This window comes from Anopheles ziemanni, chromosome X, assembly GCF_943734765.1.
Source record: "Anopheles ziemanni chromosome X, idAnoZiCoDA_A2_x.2, whole genome shotgun sequence".
NCBI classification, from domain to species: Eukaryota; Metazoa; Arthropoda; class Insecta; order Diptera; family Culicidae; genus Anopheles; species Anopheles ziemanni.
In genome coordinates this window covers 4,194,402-4,216,924 of record NC_080707.1, presented here as the reverse complement: position 1 = coordinate 4,216,924, position 22,523 = coordinate 4,194,402, and the positions used below count along the sequence as shown (strand labels likewise).

The following is a 22,523-nucleotide window of genomic DNA, read 5'->3' as shown; positions in this document are numbered from 1 at the left end:
TTTACCATCTGCCCAGTTTTGATAACGACCAAGCGCTTTATTTTCGACACTCAACGTAATTCGAATTTGCGTAAAATCCTCGATGTCTTAATCGACTAGTTTTTTTTTTCAAAATTCTTTTGAAAATACAGTCGAAAAAAAACGAACCCGGATGACAGAGTTGCTCGAAACGATGTTATCCTTACGCAGGTGATGCTGCCCTGCTTCACTCGTTATTCTACAATACAGCTTTTTTAGTGTAATTCTACTTTTGGTTTTTTACCACCTGCCCAGGATTGATACCGATCAAGCGCTTTACTTTCGACACCCAACATCACACCATTTTTGAATCAAATTTTCAAATCATTGGGCATATTCAAGTCTACCAAAACCAAGAGATAGGTTTTGTCAGTTTACCTTAACTGAATTTTGTTTGTTTTGTCGGATGCTAGCAGCAGAAACATTATTTAAGGATAAATTTGTGCACATTCGAAATACATTTCCTCGAATCGACGCAACTTTGTTCTTCTAAGTAGAAATTTGTCATCGTCAAAATGGGATTCAAAAATGAAATGAGTCTTCCATGCAAAACATGTTATGAGTAATAACATAAATGAGGAAGATGATATAATACAAGAAACCAAATGTTTCATGTTCGGCATGGTAGAAGCTTAAAAGTTTTCGAATATGGAAACTTTTCCAAAATTGGCGAAAAGTTTCATCCGTCGTGCGCTTTGACGAAAGCTCGTTGTGATGAAAGCTCCGTGGGCGAAAAAGCGGACGGAATTGTGCGTAATTGGCGCTGGTGTGCGCTCTCTCGGTACCGGAGCGAGAAAGCCCAAACCCCTAGGGCTGGTTGGGGGTGTCGGAAAACTTTGGTCAATCAGTCGTGCGACATCCGTCCACGGGATAGGGAGTGTAGTGTTTGGTCAGTTCAACCCAACAAGCCCGTGTAGCCGCGCACACAGTACGCCGTCGTCGTGTTCCCCGTGTTTTCCCTCCTCCCGCGAACCCTGTGCTTTAAGCTGGTTAGTGCTGGTCGGTTGGTGTGTGGGTTGCCGTTGTTGTCGTTTGTTGTTTTTTTTTCTCCTTCAATTCTGTTTTCGTTGTCTTCATTTCGCTCGCGTGTCGTTGGTTTTCTTAGCATTAAATTTAAAACATTACTTATTTTAATCGCGTTCCGTTGCCCGTGTGTCCGAAACTATGCTGCATCGTAAGCATATGTGGTCCTCGCCGTAGATGGAACGGCCCGTTGAACCGTTTTTTTTTTTTCATTTTATTCCGATGGAAGCGCCGTCGGTCTCGGTTCGGTTACATATGGTCGCGCGGTCGTGTAAGTGTGTTGGTTCGCTGGGAGGGCAGCGAAGACGGGTAAGGGGGGCGCATCGTATGGTCGCAAATTCGCGCATTTCACCCCGGTCCGGTGGGCTTTCCGGGAAACGGTACCGTCCCAACGGTGCACCGAGGCGGAAAATGCCTGCCGGGTTCGGTTTGCATCCCGGCCGGGCGCTGGACGAGCCAGAAAAACCCTCCCCCCCCCACCCGCGCCCGGAACAGATGTTTTCCGAGTGAGCTCATGCGCCGGGAAGGGAACGGATCCATCGGGGCCAGCCGTGACAACGGTTTTCACATTGCCCCGAAATGTCCCCTTCGGGTCGAGAAAATCCGTCACCGAGGACGACACCGGGCGAGGCCAGGGGTACAGGGTGACTCATTTCCTGCCCGCACGCCTGCCTGGCGGGCGTTCGATTTGAGTAGTTTTTGGGTTTTTTTTGTTTTTTTTTGTTTTCGGCGCTCGTTCTAGCAGGCACCAAACCGAAACCCCGTAAATGGGTGGCTATTTATAGAAATTATTGAACACACAAGCAAGTACGCCGCTGGCCAGCAGCGTGCGCTGATGTGATTCAGGGCAAGATTCATTCCGCCTCGGAGGGAAGGAAGCTGCGTGCGCACGCGCGCGTGGGTCTGTCAACGAAAATCCGCGAGAACCGTGGAAGCCGTCTCGCGTGGCCCCGAAAAGCCGCAATGTCGCAAGTGCAGTATCGAGTGTACGATCATCGCAGCACAGCACAGCCTCCGACGGTTCGGTTGACTCGGCGCGGCGATATGCAGCTCGCCGGATGAACTCTGGCGGGGGCGGGGGGAAGCGGGAAGGGATGCCTTCGGGACGGGACGGGGATCCGAATTTTGTTTACACGTTCACGGCAAACGGGGCCCGAGTCTTGTGGAGAACGTGGGAGCAACCATTACCAACGGTACGCACACTGAGACGTCGCGGGGAATGACGACATGGTCGTTTAAATAGCGCGCGCACAACTCGTGGGCATTCGTGTGGGTGTTGCGAGCGCGCGCGCAGGCGGGCCGGTCGCGAGAGCGGGGGGGGGCTGAGGGTGAGACAGCCGGGGGGCGAGTTGTCGCTGATATACATTATGTAATTTCAATCAAAGGACACACATTGTGGCCCGAAGCCATTGAGCAGGGCTTGCGTCGAATCTGTCGCGAATCAATCGCGTCGCGAGTCGCCATCATCTCCGGAGTGTATATCGCGGCGTACACCGGAGCAGACGGCGAGATCTGCTGGAGATCTGCCTCGACGTCCCCTTACCAACCGTCGCGCGAGCGTAATGAAAGCCAACGAGAATGCGGTGTAGCGCTGTGCGTTGTTTGTTTCGAGTACCCGATCTACTACAACTACTACCACCCCGCTACCCATCGCAGGTGCAGAGTGCGGAGGTAGACACCGAACTGCGTTGATGCTCCCGCCGAGCGCGCAGCCTCATCAACCAGCGTTTGGATTCAGCAGCAGTGTGTCGTCGGAACGGGCGCACCATGCGTAGCGAGGAGAGAGCGGCGAGGGCGGGTGGCCGCTGGCTGGTGCAGCTGGCGGTTACCGGATTGCTGGCGTGGGCCGGCCTGCAGCAGTCCGTCTCAGCATTCAACCTGGATACGATCAACTTCATCCTTCAGGAGGGCGACCCGAACTCGATGTTCGGCTTCAGCGTGGCGCTGCACCGCGAGCAGAACAAGAGCTGGTACGTACACCTTCCCGTTACACTGACCGACATTCCCATAAGTGTAATCCGAGTTTGTCCCGAGATCCTTACAAGTGTTACAAGTGTTACAAGCCTTCAGACTATCTTTTATTTGTGTGTTCGTTACTACAGTTAGCAACTACAGCATCTAATTCTTATCAAGCTTCCCTATCATTTTCAATGAATCTGAGTTACGAGTTTAGCTTAGCTGACGCCAGGGCTCGTTCCACCATAAAACCACCATTTTACGATCCCTTGCTGATAAACCGCACCTTGCATATAAACAAATTCATCGTTAGTCATCGTGTTGTCGAAAGCAGGTACTTAAAGTTCACTGGTTTGGTGAAACGGATTGTAACTTCTGGCTGTAAGAAATTTCCTTAGTCCTTTCTCGAACTCGCAATATGGTGTCATTTGCAAACGCAATTTACATGTCGTAAGTGCCTGTTGTTGGCAAAACTAATTTTCTAAACCGATTGTCGTTGTTTACACTGCACGGTGACACTGCATCGCAGCGATGCATAACGATCCTAGATGGATAAGTAAAATGTTGCTGTCGTAACGAAATGATAAAAACAATCCTCTTTTCTGTTAGCTGTTCTCAGATTAACACCAGAATTGAATCTAGTAGGCTTAACTACAAGTATAAAGGCAGGAGGGAACACTTGTATACGTTAGTAAACAACACAACGTTGGAACGGAAGGATTCTTATAGATGGTGTAAGGTACTTCTTACTTAAGTTCGACTCCCCAGAGGTCAACAATTTCATTGCCGTCGTCTTTGCAGCACCATTAGAGATACTGTTTGCTTTGGGCATTTACACGCTTGTCATTTTGCAAATATTACCCTCACACCTCGGGCAGAAACATCCACTAGCTTATAGTAAGAAGATAACCGCACGTTGGTGCAAAATCAAGCAACGATAGCACTCAGGGCCTGCACTTATTGGCATTTCCTCCACTGTCTGTCCCAAAGGGCAAGTGAACGGTACCTTTGAGTCATTAAAGTTAGTAACGCTTTCGAGTAGAGGGTTTCAGGTTATTTTGCTTTTTTGGTTGGTTGGTGAAAGAAGAAAATTCACCGCTTTCACAAACGCTCTTTGAGTGAACAATAAATAACGTTCTCGGGAGATTTATCCCGACACGGATGCGGACAACTCATCGAGTGCACTAACGTCACGAAAAGCTAACCTCGCACTCGCCTCAGTGCTGAGTATGTATTTCCGCGCAACACTGTAATACGAACGAGTGTAGGGTTCGGGCGGTTTTTTTCGGTAGAAACTGGCATGTTGTTTGCCTTGAGCGCGCGAACGCGGAGTGACGATGAGTCCTATAACCGTCGTCTGCACCTGATGATCTTAGCGCTCCGTTCACGCCTTCGACGATGGTGTCATTTCAGATTTTGACTTTGCGTAACGTCATCGGCCAGTTCGATTTGCTCGCTCTCCAGGCTTTCCTTGCGCGTCTCTCCTTTCCCGCACTCGGTATTCGGCAATCAAAACGCGATAAGGACATCCTGATGCGATTCCTCTTAACTCCGGCGAAAGAATGCACATCCCTCCGCGCTCTCCCTTCGAGCCCCTTTATGGCCCACGCCAGAGACTCCGGAGGAAGCATCATAATCGCTTGCTTCTTGCCCGTGTCAAAAGCAGCGCGTCTGTCAGTCAGAGTCCGCATATGCTCATCCATGCAGCACCATGAGAACGTCGTGTTATCATTTCACATCAACCGGACAGTAACGCGAAGGTCTCGACCGTGACTCGGGCGCGCGATGGGGGGAAGTACCCCAATCGTGGCGGTGGAGGCAGGGAACCGACGAATTGCTCGACATAATTGTGCCGATACGCAGCAAAGGAGGAGGGTGATTGCGATCGGGTTCGAGACACCGCCGATGACAGATCGCCAGAAAAAGGGTCAACCGAGGGCGTAGCCCGTAGCTGGAGGCGGTTTGCGGTTAACGTTCACTTTTCAGTGTGCGCAGAGAGAAGCACCGATCGGTAATCAGATGAGGGCCGCTGGGAGTTGGTTAACAGGATCAATATGATTAAGCAATCCCTCCACTCAGAGTGTGTAATTATTCAATTGGGTAGCCCATTTCCAAATTACCAGACGATGGATGGTTGCATGGGACAGGGTATAACCGGTCGAAGGTCGCCACACTCGGCGGACTTGTTGGTAACCTCCCCGAGGAACCTCGGCGAAGGGCTTCAGATTTCCAGTGAACTCCAGAATAGCTCTGCCAGTGAGTATTTGCATCGCGAACTCGCTCCGAAGGCACGAGGAGACCATACGAGTATAGGCTCATTTAAGACTGTTTAAAAATGCACATCTTGGGCCGCATTCGGCATGCCTGCATATGCTTGCATATTCCTTCCCGCCGCCGGAAGCACATATGTGCGAGGGTGTTTGACTTTTCGTACGGCAGGCAGGCAGCAGGCAACGGATCGCTCCAAGACATCCTTGGCGCACGGGAAATTGCCTTTTTTCCCGAGGCATCGCCTAGGTTCGCCTCAACCCGAGCCGGAGTGAAGGCAGCCTATGTCGCCGTCGCAATATGGGGAAAACATCTGCCGCTGGAAGCCGCCATTCTCCCGTGCCCGTGTTCGTATGCTGCACAGATGTTTATGAAATTCGTGCATTTTATGATGGGTGGGCTCTCCACTCTGCTGCGCGCTGCTTGTCGTCTGGCCTTGTTTTTAGGGCTGAGGGCAAGAGAGAGAGGGAGAGGGAGAGAGCCCCCGGGGCGGGACGTCAAGTACGGCCACTCGATGCTCTGGCTCAACATGCTAATTTGATTTTATTGTCCCGTCTTTTTCCCAACCCGACGGCGCTGGTGAAGACGTTGGTCGTTTTTGTCACAGCGTTGCGCTTCGGTTGTTTCCCTCCCAGACATTCGGATGAAGGAGTAGAGGATGACGTTCGCTTCTGGCGACACGGGTTTGTTTAGCTTTAGCCACATGTGTCTTATGAATCTTACATCCGAGATTCACTCCAATTGATTCATGATTTTTTGATGCTTTGAAACTCTTGATGTTGAAAAATCTCCAATCATTCATGAATCTCTCATTGAAAAAGTTAGATGAAATTGTAAAAATGTTAAAATTAACTTATAGAATACTATACAACTAAGTCCAACTAAGCCTAAATCATTAAGAGGCAACTCCGAATCGTTTGTGGACTTGTGAATTCCTAATTCTAAAGGTTCTTCTGGAGTGATTAACCACAATTCGATCAAAACGTTTTATATAATAAAAGTTTACTTTTCAAGTTTTACTAAGAACTTGTTTTTAACAGATCGATCTCGTTCCTTTGCTCCAAGTATTTCATGAAAAACAAGAGTTATTCCAAGTATTTCATGTCTTATCTCTGGTAGTTTCTCGGAAGATCTACTAATGAGTATTATATGTTTATAAATTTATTTTCCTTATAAATGTTGTGCAAGGCTTTTTCATCAGAATTAAGTCGACTGATTTTCTGTTTAATCTATTGTTGTTGTTTCTGGTTGTACGTACGTACGGTAAAACCCGACTTAGCTAACTAATACTAAATCTATTAACCGGAACTATTGAAGATTATGTTAGGGCAGATGATGACTTGTTCTTAGTTTTTGTTTTGCATCGTGTTCCGTTGATGCCAGATCCGGTAATTCACGTTATTTCTAAACCACCCAACTCTAGCTGTCTGTTATTTTTGTACATTCTACAGCTTACAAATAAGTTTGAAAAAGGAGGAACCTTTTTGAAAAAGGGCTCGCGTTTTTAACGCTGTTCTCCCTGCAGCACGTGGCCGTCCCCCGCCATAGCGGACCCTCGATCATCGGGTTCGATCGAAGTCGGCGATAAAATACGTTTCTGGTCGCATCTTCCCTCGTGGTTGTTGTTTTTTTTTATTTTGTTTTATAAATGCTCCCGTATCCCGAGCCGGTCACGAGTGTGGGGTCAACAATGATGGTTTCATGTTAATTGTAGCTGCTGCCCGCTTCCATAGGGGAAGATCCTTCGCATTCGCATCGCGACATGGCTGGGGCATTCGCATTCTTCGGCCCCTCGGCTTTTCTCCGGCGGGACATTCTTGACGGGCAGAAGATACATAAATACACACACACGCACACACATATGCGGACGAACAGAACGGGGTGTATCTGCAGTGAACATTTTCCTTCCCTATTTGGGTCCCATTGTTGGACTTATAAGGCGGCGTACCTTGTTTTTATTTCATCGCTCCTTTTTTTTTATTTGTTTTGTATTCGCTTAATGTGCGGTAGCTGGCGCTGATCGGTCAATGCAACCTGGTGGTTCGGAAGGGGGGTGGGAGCGTGTGTCAGCTAACGTCCGAAAGGGCCAAACATGGTCGCAAAAGCGCTGACCGGTGCTGGCCCTCCCAGTGCACAATGGGCGCTGGCCGGGATGGAAGTCAGGAGTATAAATTCTGAATCCAACCGATTCTGAGAACTATGCGATCAAAATCCAAAAATGCAAAGTTCGTCTAAAGATTAAATAAAATGAAATTATAGATGATAATAAGCGTTTATAACTCTTGGGGTTTTGGTGCGAGTTCAATCATCAATACTGTTTTTAATTTCATTTTGTTTGTATATATAATAAAGACAAATTTACATTACGACGGGTTTATCTGCAGATAGGAGTCAGGATTAGCAAATTATTCATATTTTTTTATACCTTTACGACAACTTCTGAGCTATACAGTAAACCGTATTGATGATTACTTTGGTTATCATAAAAAAATCTAGATAAATGTAAAATTTGTCGAAGACATAACTGCAGTATTGATCAGTAATTAGTCGCACTTTCACGTACGAATAGCTTCAGTGAACAAGTCATAATGGCTTATTATCATGTTATTTAGCGCCTATGTGAAAGAATGCCTGAAAACACACTTTTAAATGTAGGGCGTAGTGGAACTTAATCGTAAAATAATTTAATCCCGCTATTTGCTCGAAGGTGCCCACTGTGCAGTGGTGTTTTCGAGTTTTTCCCAACCCTTCGGAAGCTCCGAAGAAAGGTTTCAATCGCAAGCCCCGTTCTCGCGGTGCGAGCCAAGCACAAACACACACACACGCACACATGCACACATGTGGCACGAATGGCGTACGATGCACGCTTGCGCGCGGTGGTGTTGTCGGAAAGTCGGTCGGCCGGAGCGGGTTGCCATTCCGGTTTCCGCGGTGGCGGTTTCCATTTATGACGTTTCCGTACGGCCATGATTAATCGCCCTGCCGATGACCTGATCCGATCGATCATTCGGTCGTTGGTATCGTCCGCCTGTGATGGAGCGGAAGTTGGACGAGTCGGACAGGAAGGTGCCGGCGGAGGGAGGTGGCGGTGGCGGTGGTGGCTGGATTCAGAACTTTGTGTTCGTCTTCGCTCGCCGCCGCCTTATCCTAGGCAGTACCGACTGCGGAATACAAATTGGTTCCTTCCTAACGTTGGCCCGGGTAGCGCTCGGTGTCACGTTTCGTTTCTGTCCATTCATCACTTCCGTTGCCTAGTTCTAGTTGCGTCTGTAGCTCCTGGCGCACACCAGCAGAAGGAGGAGGAGGAGGAGGAGGACGAGACTGAGAAATTATCCACGGGTATCTATCGACTCGAATGCGATAATGTCTTCCGGTTCACACCTTGGACTTGACCCGGCTCCTAGAAGAAATGCTCCTTTGTAGACGAAATTAGACAGGACCGCCGGCCTCCAGAAGGTTCCCCGAATTTTACGAACAAGCGCACAAAGTCCGCCTTCTCTGTTGCTAGGCTTACCCTTTGCTGCGCGCTTGTGGATGTGGCCTCCAACCAGTGATTTCGTAAACATAATCATGGCGAAAGGCAGTGTAACCATAGCTCCTAGGTACCTTAGATGTATCCGCCATCTGTCATCTAGGAAGCTCTGGATTTGGAGGCTCACATTTGGAGGCTTAAATGGGCATACCGTGGCATCGTGGATTCGGTGGCAACGACTAGCAAACTCGAACAGGGGCTATAATCCCTTTTGCATACACCGCTCCCAACACCGCTCGGTGCTGCAGAAGTGATGGCGCGCCGGTGGTCGTAACCAGTCGACCTTGCAGAGACAAAACGTTCAGCAGAAGGCGAAAAGGCGGCCGACGGCGTCAAAGTCAATGCGAAACGTTGCGATATGGTCCCGGTTTGTGTTGCAGCTGGTGCGAATGTGCGCCTTTCCCTTGAATTCCGCCCGGTGCCGATAGTCGTGGACCACGAAATGGGATCGAGGAGCCTCGAAATAGTTTCGTGGTCGATTTGTCCATTCATTTCACTCACCCGTTTAGCGATAACAATGTGCGAACCTCGTTTTAAAGGGAGGGGGAGCTCGATATAGCACAAGAAATAATTAATATCCAAATTTATGTAATTCTTAAATGAAATCTTAAGGACCACATTCCAGGAAGCCGTAGAGATCCACAAGTTGGGATGAATTGTTTGAACCATGATGTATCTAGCTTAGTTTTTGCTTATAGCTTTGTGCAGAATTTTCCGTCATTTCAGAATGGCGACATTTCAGAATGTCGTAAAATCCAAGTGTCAAACTCGGTATCTGAGAAACATCTCTCCATCTCACTTCTCATGAACTCGCGCATTAAAATGAGTAATATTCCGAATATTTCCTGCCAAACTATCGTTCGTTCGTGTGACAAAGAGATGGCGAAATTTACTTGCATGAAATGTCAAACCAAATGACCAGTCGCCTCGGTGGACGTTCTTCCGCTCAACTTCCGCAACACGGTCCCTAGTTTGCGTAGTCGATAGCCTAGAGTAGACAAGCTGAATGAGTAACGCTCCAACGTTCTTCTCCTCCCACGCCAGGGTGATCGTGGGCGCACCGACCGCCAACACCACGCAACCGGATGTGATCGAGGGAGGTGCCGTGTATCGCTGCGACATTTACGACGACCACCGGTGCTATCTGGTGCCTTTCGACACGAAAGGTAAGTAAACACCCTCTAGGGTCCCACCTCTAGCTGTGCGCTGAAGCTGACGATTGCAGCGATCTGCAGGAAGCTGAACATCTGTGATGGTAAACATCTGTGATCAGTTTCCGAGCGGGAGTTGGCTTGTTCTCTTCATCCGAAAAAACGATCTACGATGTAACGTATCAAGCGGGGCTGGAATCACCGAACCAGCGGAAATTCCCATCTACTGCATACGCGAACAATCTCTAACTAGCAGCTGTTTCCTGCTTGTTTTGTTTTTCTAAAACCGAACGCACTATCTGCGGTTGTAAACGCAGCTACAAGATCGAGAGAAACAAAAATAGTTCCCATGAGTAAATTTTTAAATTTGACGTTGGTGTAACAGTTATCGCTAATTCGCTATTACTAACTGTTTGTTGCGAAAATGACGAAAATAGTCACCCAAAAAAGTGGGTATTAATTTTGCTTTCATTATTCATTTACTCCTTTTTATGATGTTCGACAAACAAAGGTTAAAATGGTTATTCTTATCTTATCCGGAGCGCGGTGTAGACTTTCTTTGCACCGTTTGCAAAACATAAAAGTACAGCTACAAATTGCGTGTTATTTCTTGCAGAAAACGTCACCATTCTTGAAATGAAATCCTTGCGCTCCGTTGCCTCTAACATTACCGATATCCAGTTTGATTTGTACGGCAAGTAATGGTTTCGCGCATCGCGCAGAAGAGGGAGCATTTATCGTTTCGCCATTTTCGTTTTTCTAATGCAAGTCACCACGAAAAACACTCTGTATTATACAACCCTCCCCGGCTTGTAGCTTGCATTTCATATGCGAAACGTAGAACATAGAAGATCGATAGATAGAGAAACATTTGGTTCTGTTACGTTGCTGATGCCCGCGGCCGGTTAGCTTAAACCATTCCAACGGAAACCGTACGAAACCGTTGGGTTTTCTTTTCGTTTGTAAACTGTTTTTCCCCCATTTGGAGCTTCCGAATGAGTTGCACCCTTTTTCATCCGGGTTTCCTTTTCGTTGTTTTTTGTTTCTTTCTTAACGACGGGGTTTGGTGTGTAGTGGCCTACGTTTGTTTTCTCTCACACTGCCTTGTAAGTCACAGAAGCCAGTGCGCGGGGCGAAACAGTTGTTGACTTTTCCATTTTCTTCCTTACGCAATCAGGTCTGGAAAAGTGTTTTCATACCTTCAAAGGTGGGTTGATGAAAGCGGGTCGAGGCGGGCCATCCGCCATCCGTAGAGCTCTATAAAAACAACTCGCACATACGCACAAACACACACGCGCAGGTACACGCATACCTATAAATAGTATACCCGAGCACAGGATGTAGTGTGCCTCGACAGAGCATTTTATTTGGTAAACAGATGGCAGTAGTGTAGTGTCCGCGGTTTAGTTTCGTTTCGTTCGGCAGCCGCTGGTACGAGTTCGCGACCCGGCCCAATGAACACAATCGTTTTTTAATACGTTTTTTTTCTCCATCCGTTCATCCTTCGCCCGCAGGAAACAACTTCAACGAGCAAAACGAACAAATCGATACCAAGTCGAACCAGTGGTTTGGCGCAACGGTGACAAGCGCTGGAGTCGATGGCCCGCTGGTGGTAGGTCGCACCCCGGTCAACCTTGGCCTCATTCCGCGAGCGGGATACGTTGGCTTGCTTTAACTGAAGACTCTTTCCCTTTCTTTCTTTTCTTTCAAAGGCGTGTGCTCCGCGGTACGTGTTCCACCAGCTTCAGCCGAGGAAGGCGGAGCGGGTCGAGCCGGTTGGCACCTGCCACATCGCCAAGAACAACATGCGCGAGTTTCAGGAGTATTCCCCGTGCCGTACAGGTCAGTGTTTGGTTGGACGAAATACGGGCGACAGGGGTTCATCGAACGAGTACGAGCTAGTGAACACGGTGACGCATTGACAATCCTTTAGCTTCGCTTTGCTTCCCGGGTATACTCCTCCGGTGAACCGCACATGCCCCTTCGAACGAGTGGCATTTTGAGACACTAAAGGCAAAGTGATGCACATCAATTTAATATCCATAACGTTAGTTTAGCCTCACGACGTTTGCACGACTCTCCTTCTTCCCACGTGACGGGAAACGTTTATCTTTCTCGCACTCTTAGTCTATCAACCATCAACTATTCCAACTAAGTATAAAGATAAGCGTTTCCCTGTAGAGTTGTGTTACTCAGATTCATGAACCTGAGTGAATATTTCAGCAAAATTGAGTTTAGTTGAGTTTGAGTCATGGATCCTTTTTGGATACGGTTTGTAATTTGTAGGCGCTAATTCTGCTGATATTCAAACAAATTTAGAATCCTACGTATTCTTGGTGAATCATGATTCGTTTGAAATTAATAGTTTATTAATGATTGGTGATTTATTCATGTTGGAACATCCAATGTTCCTGTGTCAAGTTGAAGGAATCTCCCAGAAATGATTCTCACGCGACGACATTCATTCGTCGAAAGATTCATAACACACAACTCTACTTCCATGTACATTGGTGAAGGTCGACTTAGTTCAACAAAACTAAGCTACAGTAAAGTCGACATCGTTCTGGTATGCAGTAAACAATGTCTTCTCGAATAGGATCTGGGAAAAAAGAAAATGGCGAAAATTGTACGTCATTCGGTGACAACAGATAAAGGATGGACGGTGATAGCATCTCAGATGCGAACAACGCCGTCAGTCCTGAGTCAGAGATCGGATTACTTAGAAGTAAACTGATAAACGACACCGTAACAAATACGTACGACTCTGAAGCACAGCGAGCGTCAGGAACGAGAGCTATCTGTTGAAGAGGCGATTGGCAGACTGTTTATCACTCTACAGATAAACTCAGCGCGCCATTATCTTTTGTAATTATACTAATAGATGACCGGTGGAGGGAGCACCTAATCCGTGGTTGATCTTTCCCCCCTGTGTCGCATGCGTCACCGTGAACCCTTGGGCGACGGAATTCATCCGTATCCAGCTGTGCGTCGCGGGAATGGGTTAATAAAAACGATTTTCTTTGCTTCTCGTCCGCAACCATACTTTCAGCGTACTGGGGCTATCATCGGCAAGGATCATGTCAAGCGGGTTTCAGTGCCGCCCTGAACAAGGTAGGTGTTTCGCCACGGTCGACATGGTTCCTAACCTCACTAACTTGTGTTTTGTGCTTTTGATTTCCTTGCAGGATGGCACGCGAGTATTCATCGGCGCGCCGGGCAGCTACTACTGGCAGGGTAAGTTGTACATGTTCCCTGGGCAAGTGTCCCAACTTATCTCCGTGTCTCGGTGCCCCCCTCCACTGTCCCCCACAGCGCCCCACCCTTGGTTCTCTCTATCTCTACTCATTGCAGCGAAGAACACAGAACGTTGGAAAGCTATTACACGCTTCCGACAAAAGAGATTCGCCTTAGTTGTTTGAACTAAATTAAACATTCGTCACTGTTCTTTCAATTACGTCCCTTTTTACTGCAAATTCAAGGGGAAAGTTGTCTTGTAATTGCAGTAGATAGTTGCAAATTGATACCGGAGAAATTATTCGAAGGAAAGGAACTCGAAATTTCGAAGGCACCCATCGTGACGTACGTCTTCAACATCCCCACTTCGTGCCCCCCACTCCCCCCCTCATCGTTACGACATTTTGATACGGACTACAGTTTATAAGTTTCAGTTTTACGCGATTAGAGTAGTGCGGCGCAAACGCTAATCCAGCAACACAAACATTCGACCCGTTGTTTTTTTTACCTCGTACGACCTACCCCATCCCTGCGTGGACTGTTTTCCTGTAATTTGATTCTGTTTTTTTTTGTTTTACTTCTAGAGTAGAATGTCCTGTTTTATTTTTTTCCCCCCACCCGGTTTTCACTGACTGTGTGTGTGCGCGTCCCGATCCACACCTTCGCGTTGAGGTGGAGTGGTTTTGCCCGTTTTCCGTTTCAATTCCTCCCGCCCTCGCACCCGTTTTCTCCCCCATCGTAGAGTGCCGGTTTGCCGCTTCCTAGACACTTCACGTAACCTAGGTGTTGATGTGTTTCGTGTGCATGTTCATTTTTTTTTACCAAGTGTATTATTTTTTTCTATTTCCTTTTTAATTTGTACGATTTGGAGCCCATTTTGCATTTGGCGTGCGTGTCCTTTGCACCCGTTTGCGTGTTTGGTAGAGTAGCAAGCAACAAGAAAATCAACCAATTGTCCTAGTTCTAGTGACTTTGTGCAGAGTTGGGTTGGGCACAAACCCGCGTTCACTCGTTGTCGTCACACGGTCCCGGTAGAGGGAGTCTGTTGGAGCATCAGGGATTATTTGCACCGCCTCCTCCACCACCACCACCACCCGCCCGCACGTCCGATACTCCGATTGTTCTTTAAGTGTTTTCCCTCACCAATCACCCCGTTTGATGTTGCAAGCCGCGTCGGCGAATGTAATCGAATGGCGAAAAGTTGTGTAAACCATGTACACACACACATTTACACACATACACACCCACACATACGCATACAGATGCATACATATTTAACTATGTTTAAGGATAGAAGATCACGGCTGACTACCATGTCGCGTTTTTTCCCGTCTTCCCAATAAAAAGTGAATACACCCCAACAACCCCCAACAACACTCAAGATGACTCGATTCCCCAACCCTCTCAAGCTACCCCCCCCTACCGCCCCCCCTCCCCCCACGTTAAGCCACCTTTTCTAATTGTTCCTTGTGATGAGTGCACGCATTTTTGAATGATTTCAGGACAATTGTATTCCATTAACACCGACGTTGTGTTTCCCTATAAACCCCCGCGGTATAATCATTTTGGCGAAGGAGGTAATCTTGAAAAGACCTGAAAAATCTTTCACAGTTTCAATTTTACTTTTATATTTACAACCACTACTAAAAAAAAAAAACATGAAACCAACAAGCTATAATCAACCAACCAACCAACCAACCAACCAACCAACCAACCAACCAGCGTAAATAAAACCGCTCCATTATGTTTTCCTACTTTCGTGCTAACACTTTCCCACTCGTTTCTCACGCTTTGTCCGTACTCTGCGGGTGCTTCCTGTTCCGGTTGTGTACCCTACTGTTGTTCCTCGATCGAAAACGACGTGCTCTGGGTTTCGCCTATCCTTTCCATACCACCTGTCAAACTTCTTGATGTATATTTGTGTATTTATTGTTGATAATTCGTCCTCGTTGCTTTGCCCATCATGTTTTGTCTGCGCATGGTTTACGCTGTCCGGTATCAGCAACTAAAACATCTTCGGAATTATGGGAATGCGTTACATAAACCGGAAAATCGGTTGGCTTAGTTTGGTGTCGGCGTTGGAATAGTTTAAGTAAATGATTTATGTTACACCTAACACCCGGTGAAAAAGGGAAACCTTTACAATAGCATTTTGCAAGGTGGTGGCCATTTTGCAAGGCATGAAAACATGGGAGAGAAAAATCTCATTTTTATATACTACTTTAATTGAAAGGAAATCCTTCAGTACAAACTTTTCGATCGTAAAGAAAAAGTAAACGTTTGAAATCCTTGCGCAATCAAATCTCCTTTGAATGTCCTAACGTTTCTAAAAGCCGACTCGAACGGTTGCGATTGTTACTTCCCAGTTTTTGGTTTTGACAGTTCCACAAAGCATCTGTTATTTTCCTAAAAATCAATTGATTCGTTGTTATATTGGGTTTTGTTAGTATTTTTGATTGAGTTTGATTACTTTTGAGTGTGTTTAAGTTAAATTCAGAGTGTTGTTTGCCCTGTTGAGAAGCAGTAATTTGAACCTCCTAGTCAAGTGCAATCAAAATTGAATGACAGCAGTCATTGGAAGTTGCTATGTGTTATTTTCGGCTTTAGTACCTTCAGGTCAGATAAACGAAATCGTTTGATATGTGTTTGACCTGGCGCAGCTTACATTCTTCCTCTGCATGGGTTCCCTTTACTTTCATTCCTTCCCAAATCGAATGTGTGTACTGTATATTAAAGTGATGGATAAAGTTTTCCACAAGAACTGTTTGGTTTGTCTGTCTGGTGCCTTGCAGCATTAAGGTTTCCTAGAGTTTCTTGCTTTGCCATTTAACGTTCCCGGAACAGAGAGGGTTCTTTCGTACGCTTTCGGGTCACCCTTAGTTCCACCTTACTCCATACTGTTTCACCCTCTCCACTTCCTCCCACCAACCCCAGTTCAGCTCATGCCGCGGAAAACCAAGAACGGCTGCAGCGGTGGACTCGTGAACTACCGTAGACGTAGGCTACCAAATCCAAAATCCGTAGTTGCTCATCAACCTGTGTCCTTGTGCTAACCAACGTTCATCATCGCAGACGACGCAAGTCGTCCATACGTATACGCCCCGCCCCCACCCCTTGCTCGCTGCCGCTTTCAAGCAGCAGCTTGCCATTTTTAGTATCATAGGCCTTGTTTGGCGCGCGCGGCTCGGAGAGATCGATTCACTGGAACAATATACGAAGCTATGACGTGAATTGATCGCATGCTAGCCAGCATCCGAGAATAGATTAGCAAATAGAAGAAAAACCAAACACAAACATACCACCATCTTCACGCAGTACGGTAGTAATACTACTCCGGCGGTTCTGGCTGCGTGCTTCGCCTCGAGCTACGGCTTCTCGTTGAGTCGAGTACCTGACTGCCTCGACGGTCGATCATCCAACAAAAAAACTAGTTACCATGTACATTCATACATACCGTTCATTACGAGGCTTCTGTGCTTCTGTTACTTCTCTTACTCTTTCTCTCTTATCCTTTTCTTACCAACACTCTGTACGCATAACTTCCATACGAGCCGGGACGCCACACGATCTCCTGAACACGATCCGTGCGGTGGTCCCGGCATGCGACGACGATATTGACTAACCCCATACCTTAAATATAAATATATTGAGAAACGTGCAGTTGCTCCTAAAAGTGGAGGTAAATTGTCAATTTACACCATTGACGCCAAATATCTTGATCTTAATAAGTTCGAAAACTTCGAATAAGTCCCAAACGACATGTTCATTAACCATGTTGGCTCAGTTTTAAGCCCTTCACCTCCTTAAAGTCACAAAAGTCTTGGTACAAAGCTAGCAAATGGTAAACATAAACCAGTTCAGTATCGCAATTCTTGATGAGTTATGACACCAACCTCTCCAAAAGCACTAGCATCTGCTTTGCTACCCATGCGTGGTCCATATAAGAGCAATTTCTTCCTTTTAAGACAAACTTATGATCTTCACAAATCGAAAAGAAGTGATATGCTGGTTAAAAGTATCCTTGTTGGTTGAAGTCGACCTGGCACAGTTTATCATGCAGTCCAACCAATACAAACCAGTTCTTCTGATCGTACTCTATGTACTCTATGTTATGGTGAAAATATTCAAATGTGTCAGCCGGATGTATTCCTTCCCAAGAACCGATGATATAATCTGTTAGTATGAAGCGTGTACTTCTCGGTCTATATGACAATCTGCGCGCGGTTTATACTATGAATCGCAGTACTTGATAGTAGCTTTCAAAACGAGAGAACCATTAGTTCCAGAAATATTAATGTCTTCTTCCACACAGACTCCTAAATTCCGAGAATATTTAGAATGAAGCATACTTAAAACACGTACTGGAATATAGATAAACATATATCATCATCTGTTTGACCAGTTGGCAGTTGAACTGCTGGATTTTGATGGTGTATGAAGACTTTAGTGATTTCCTGATATGGTGTTAATGGCTCAAAATGTATAAGAATGTCTCGTGTGGTGCTCATCCTGATGTTTGGTGTCAATGGTGGAAATGAAACACTGTACACTCACGTTTGCGAGTAACTGCGTGTCCGCTAGCGTCTCGCTAGAGACCCGTAACTCCCGCAAGAGTCGGTACGCCGACCTCGGACTATGCCGTGACTAATGCGACCGTTCTTTCTGTTCTCCCCTCGCCCTGCCCCCCCGTGTAAACCCGTACGTTCGTGTCGCCTGCAGGGCAAATCTACTCGTTCAGCCTGAACAACCCGAAGGACAAGGTGTACAAGACGCCGGAGGACCAGAAGAACGAGGACGACAGCTACCTCGGGTACTCGGCCACCACCGGCGACTTCAATGGCGATGGCACGCAGGGCGTGGCGGTGGGTAAGCCGCGCGGGGCCGGCCTGCTGGGCAAGGTGGTGCTGTACTCGTGGAACATGACCAACCAGCAGAACATCACGGGCGAGCAGATCGGGGCGTACTTCGGGTACTCGCTGGCGTCGGTCGACGTTGACGGTGACCGGCTGGACGATCTGATCATCGGCGCACCGATGCACACCGAGCCGAACAACGAGGGCAAGTACGAGACGGGCCGGGTGTACATCATGTACCAGGGGTCGACGTCCGGCCGGGGCGGGAAGTTCCGCGAGCTGGACACGCGTGACGGCACCAACAGCCGGGGCCGGTTCGGGCTGGCCGTGTGCTCGCTGGCCGACCTCAACCTGGACGGCTATGGGGACTTTGCGGTGGGCGCGCCCTACGATGGACCGAGCGGTCGCGGCACGGTGTACGTGTTCTACGGGTCGCGGGACGGGCCGCTGCCGAAGGCGTCGCAGGTGATCCAGGCGGAGGATATGCTGGGCGTCGGGCGGGTGTCCACGTTCGGCTTTTCGCTGTCCGGCGGCATCGATCTGGATGGCAACCGCTACCCGGACCTGGTGGTGGGCGCGTACGACTCCGACAAGGCGCTGGTGTTCAAGGCACGGCCGGTCGCGGCCATGGAGGCGAGCGTGCTGTTCGAGTCGGAGAACAAGCTGATCTCGCTGGACAACCGGACGTGCGAGATGCCGCGCGGCAGCAAGAAGATGGTACCGTGCACGGTGGTGAACTCGTGCCTCAAGTACCACGGCGACAACGTGCCGTCGGCGCTGGACATCGAGGTGTCGTGGACGCTGGACGCCCGCAACCAGCGCAGCCCGCGCATGTTCTTCCACAACGAGGAGGGCCGTAGCACGCGCAACCAGTCGATTCGGCTGCAGCGCGGCAAGCTGGAGTGCCGCAGCGAGACGGTGTACATCGGCGAGGCGATCCGGGACAAGATCACGCCGCTCGAGGTGGAGATGACGTACCGGTTGCGGCAGAGCGCGGCCGCCCAGAGCCGCCAGCGGCGCCCGCGGGCCGTCGCCGAGCCGGTGCTGGACGCGAACCGCGGCACGGTGCAGCGGGACTCGATCAACATCCAGAAGAACTGCGGCCCGGACAACGTGTGCGTGCCGGATCTGCACATGGAGATCCGCTCGGTGGACAACTACCTGCTCGGCTCGAACAAGCTGCTCTCGCTCGAGGTGCTCATCACCAACCACGACGAGGACGCGTTCGAGGCCGGCTTCTACATGGTGGTGCCGCCGGGGCTCGACTTCCGGCGCGTCGACCGGCTGGGCGAGGTGAAGGACGTGCCCGTCCTCTGCACGGCCCCGTCGGCCGCCACCAACAAGACGCTCAAGTGCGACATCGGCAACCCGCTGTCGCGCGACAAGGTCGTCAACTTCAAGGTCATCCTAGCGCCATCGCTGGCCGCCGGCTCGATGGGCTCGAGCTACGACTTCTACATGGAGGCGAACTCCACCAACGCGGAGGCGCCCGACCGCACCGGCGACAACGTGCTGCGCAAGAGCATCGGCATCCTGGTGCAGACGGACCTGGCCATGTCCGGCGTGTCGCTGCCGAACGAGTTCCTCTACAACTACACCGAGTACAAGACGCTGGAGGAGGCGAGCAGCGAGCGCGACATCGGCCAGCAGGTGGTGCACATCTACGAGATCCGCAACGAGGGCCCGTCCACCATCGACGAGGCGGAGTTCTACCTGCTCTGGCCGCACGAAACCATCGACGGCGTGCCGCTGATGTACCTGCTCAACCAGCCGGAAACGCACGGCAACATCCAGTGCCAGCCGACGGAGTACGTGAACCCGCGCAACCTCGCCATCGACAGCGTGCTGGCGCGCAAGTCCTTCCTCGACAAGGTCGGCGTGTCCGGCACGAGCTACTCGTCGGCGGCGAGCCGCACCGCCAGCATCAACAGCGTCGCGTCCGGTTCCGGCACCGCCGGCTCCAACTCGGCCTCGTACTTCTCCTCCAGCCAGTCGGCAGGCGGAGCGAGCGGCGCTGCCTCCGAGTCCCGATACTCCTCATCCTCCTCATCAGGATCATCGTCTTCCTCCTCCTCCTCTTCCTCCTCCTCTTCCACCTCGTCGATGGGTGCCGCCGCGTCGGAGGGTGGCCAGTTCCATCGGGTTTCGGGCGGGGAACGACGCTACCAAACCGAAGGTGGTAGCGGCTACAATGCGGTAAGCGGAGAGCATGGACACTATCGCCAGGGAGCGGGAACGAGCGGTAGTTCGAGTGGCTACCGGACACAGTATTACGATGCGGCCAGTTCCACCGGTGGCGCACAGCAGCATGCCGATGCGTCCTACGCGGGCGAACGCGGGGTAGGAGTGAGTGGTGCCTCCGGATACGGCGCGGGTGCGCGTAACACCAGCACGTCCTCCTCGGTGGTGCACTACACCTCCAAGAACCGTACCACCTACCGGGGCGAGGATGGACGTGTGTATGTCAGTGAGAGCAGCGAGCACCGCACCACCAACTCGGGACCCGGTGGTCACCTGAACCTGGATGGCACGACGCGCTACAGCCAAGGCGAGTCGTCGTCGTCGTCGGTGATGGGAGGTGTCGGTAGCAGCGGTTCGGGGTCTTCCACACGTCGCCGCATGTACAGTCAGCAGGATGGCGATGCTCTCCGGCAGTCGTCGTCGTCGTCGTCGTCGTCGTCGGGTGTGCTGGTGACAGACTTCCTGCACGTCAGCCCCATCCAGGGCGGGCTGAGTACGAACGATCTCGGACGGTTTGAGAACAAGATCAAGACCGACTACTCCCAGGGTAGTAGTACGCAGCAACAGCATCACAGCACCGCGGGTACATCGCAATCGAGTAGCGCTACGTTCCACGCCAGCTCGTCGGGGTCGACCTCGGCGGGGCGCGGCCATTACAACAGCCGGGAGGAGTACGAGTCAGCGACGTACTCCAGCAACGCGTACAACGGTATCGCCGATGAGAATGAGGATGAAGACTACGACACGTACGATCACCCGGAGGATGGGTACGGCGATTCGGATCTGCGCGATCGCCAGCAGTATCAGCAGCAACAGTACCTCCATCAGCAGCAGCAGCAGCAGCAGCAGCAGCACCATCAGCGCGGTTCCAGCGTCCCACCCGGGTACACCCCGGCCCATCTGAAGCAGGCCAACCTGAACCAGGGCCACGAGACGGTGGACCAGAAGTTCAAGTACTACCAAAGATTCGACCGACAGCGACGGCAGGCGGACGAGCCGGACTCGTCGGATCGGGCGCTCGAGGAGGCGCTGAAGTGCCACGCGACCCGCTGCGCCATCATACACTGCGTGGCCGGGCCGATCGGCAACAAGGACGTGGCGTTCGTGGCGCTGCGCACGCGCGTCGTCGCCCACACGCTCCACCAACTGTCCTCCTCGACGCCGCTGCACTTCTCCACCATGCTCGTGGCGCGCGTCACCAAGCTGCCGTACATCGGCCAGCCGAAGGAGAAGCCGATCAAGACGCACGAGATCCAGGTGCTGGCCGTGCCGGAGCCGACCGTCAAGCCGGACGTCGTGCCGCTGTGGATCGTGGTGCTGGCGGCGTGTGCCGGCGCCCTCATCCTGCTGCTCCTCATCTACCTACTCTCCAAGGTAAGCTGGAACGACCAACACACACACACAACGCATCTCTAACGCCAATCCTTCTTCCAATTCCAGTGTGGCTTTTTCGAGCGCAACCGCCCGACCGATTCGTCCGAGCGGCAGCCTCTGAATCGGAACGGTAACTATCACGGCGACGAGCATCTGTGAACACGGCCAAACCGCATACATCCACACATTCGGAAGCCCCCTAACCCAAAAACCCCTAACCCTGTCAAACAAAAAAGCAAATGCACATATGCGAAAACTCCGCCAAACATCCGGACCCGCCAATACTAGCAGAACCGCTTGCAGAATGCGCGCTTGGTTCCGCGCGAGCCAAACATTATTGTGCCATCCGCCAAAAAAAAAAAAAAAAGGATATTTAGAGGAGCGATTTCCGGACACGCATACAGCAAGAAACCCCTTTTCACACAACTGTTTTACCCCTTCTGGTCGCTTCTGTTACAGCCTAGGAGCGGCCAAGCAACGGCAGGCGGACGGGCAGCGATGTAGCATTACGACAAACAGCAAGCAAGATAAGCCACACCGACGTGTGAGAAGCGCGATCTGAGCAATATATATACACTTATTCATATATATATATTTACAAAATAGTAGATACGATCGATGGGACGAACGGTCGGGGAAATGGCAACATTTGCCAAGCAACACATACACACCTACACCGCATACAACCGTCTGGGCAGAAGGAAGGACACTTTGGACCGGCATGCCGGAAATGCCTGGAACCACCACCCCCACAACCCCCAACCCCCGGGGAGTTGTCGAGTTGTTGCGCGAGTGTATGATGCGACTATTGTGCTTTTTTGTTTCGTCGAACCGCTTTGGGGTAGATGGAGACGACGATACACATCACCGTGT

The 22,523-nt window shown here is 50.0% G+C and overlaps 1 protein-coding gene across 1 annotated transcript; it reads left to right on the top strand.

The window, feature by feature from the left end:
* Nucleotides 1-2,808: 2,808 nt before the first annotated feature.
* On the top strand, nucleotides 2,809-21,809 carry LOC131290588 (integrin alpha-PS2). The gene is made up of 10 exons (XM_058319746.1): nucleotides 2,809-3,011; nucleotides 9,842-9,963; nucleotides 11,463-11,560; nucleotides 11,661-11,790; nucleotides 12,998-13,059; nucleotides 13,134-13,182; nucleotides 14,685-14,759; nucleotides 17,902-21,076; nucleotides 21,149-21,650; nucleotides 21,717-21,809. The coding sequence occupies exons 1-10, from the start codon at nucleotides 2,809-2,811 to the stop codon at nucleotides 21,807-21,809; spliced, it is 4,509 nt and encodes a 1,502-aa protein (XP_058175729.1).
* The last annotated feature ends 714 nt before the right edge of the window (nucleotides 21,810-22,523 follow it).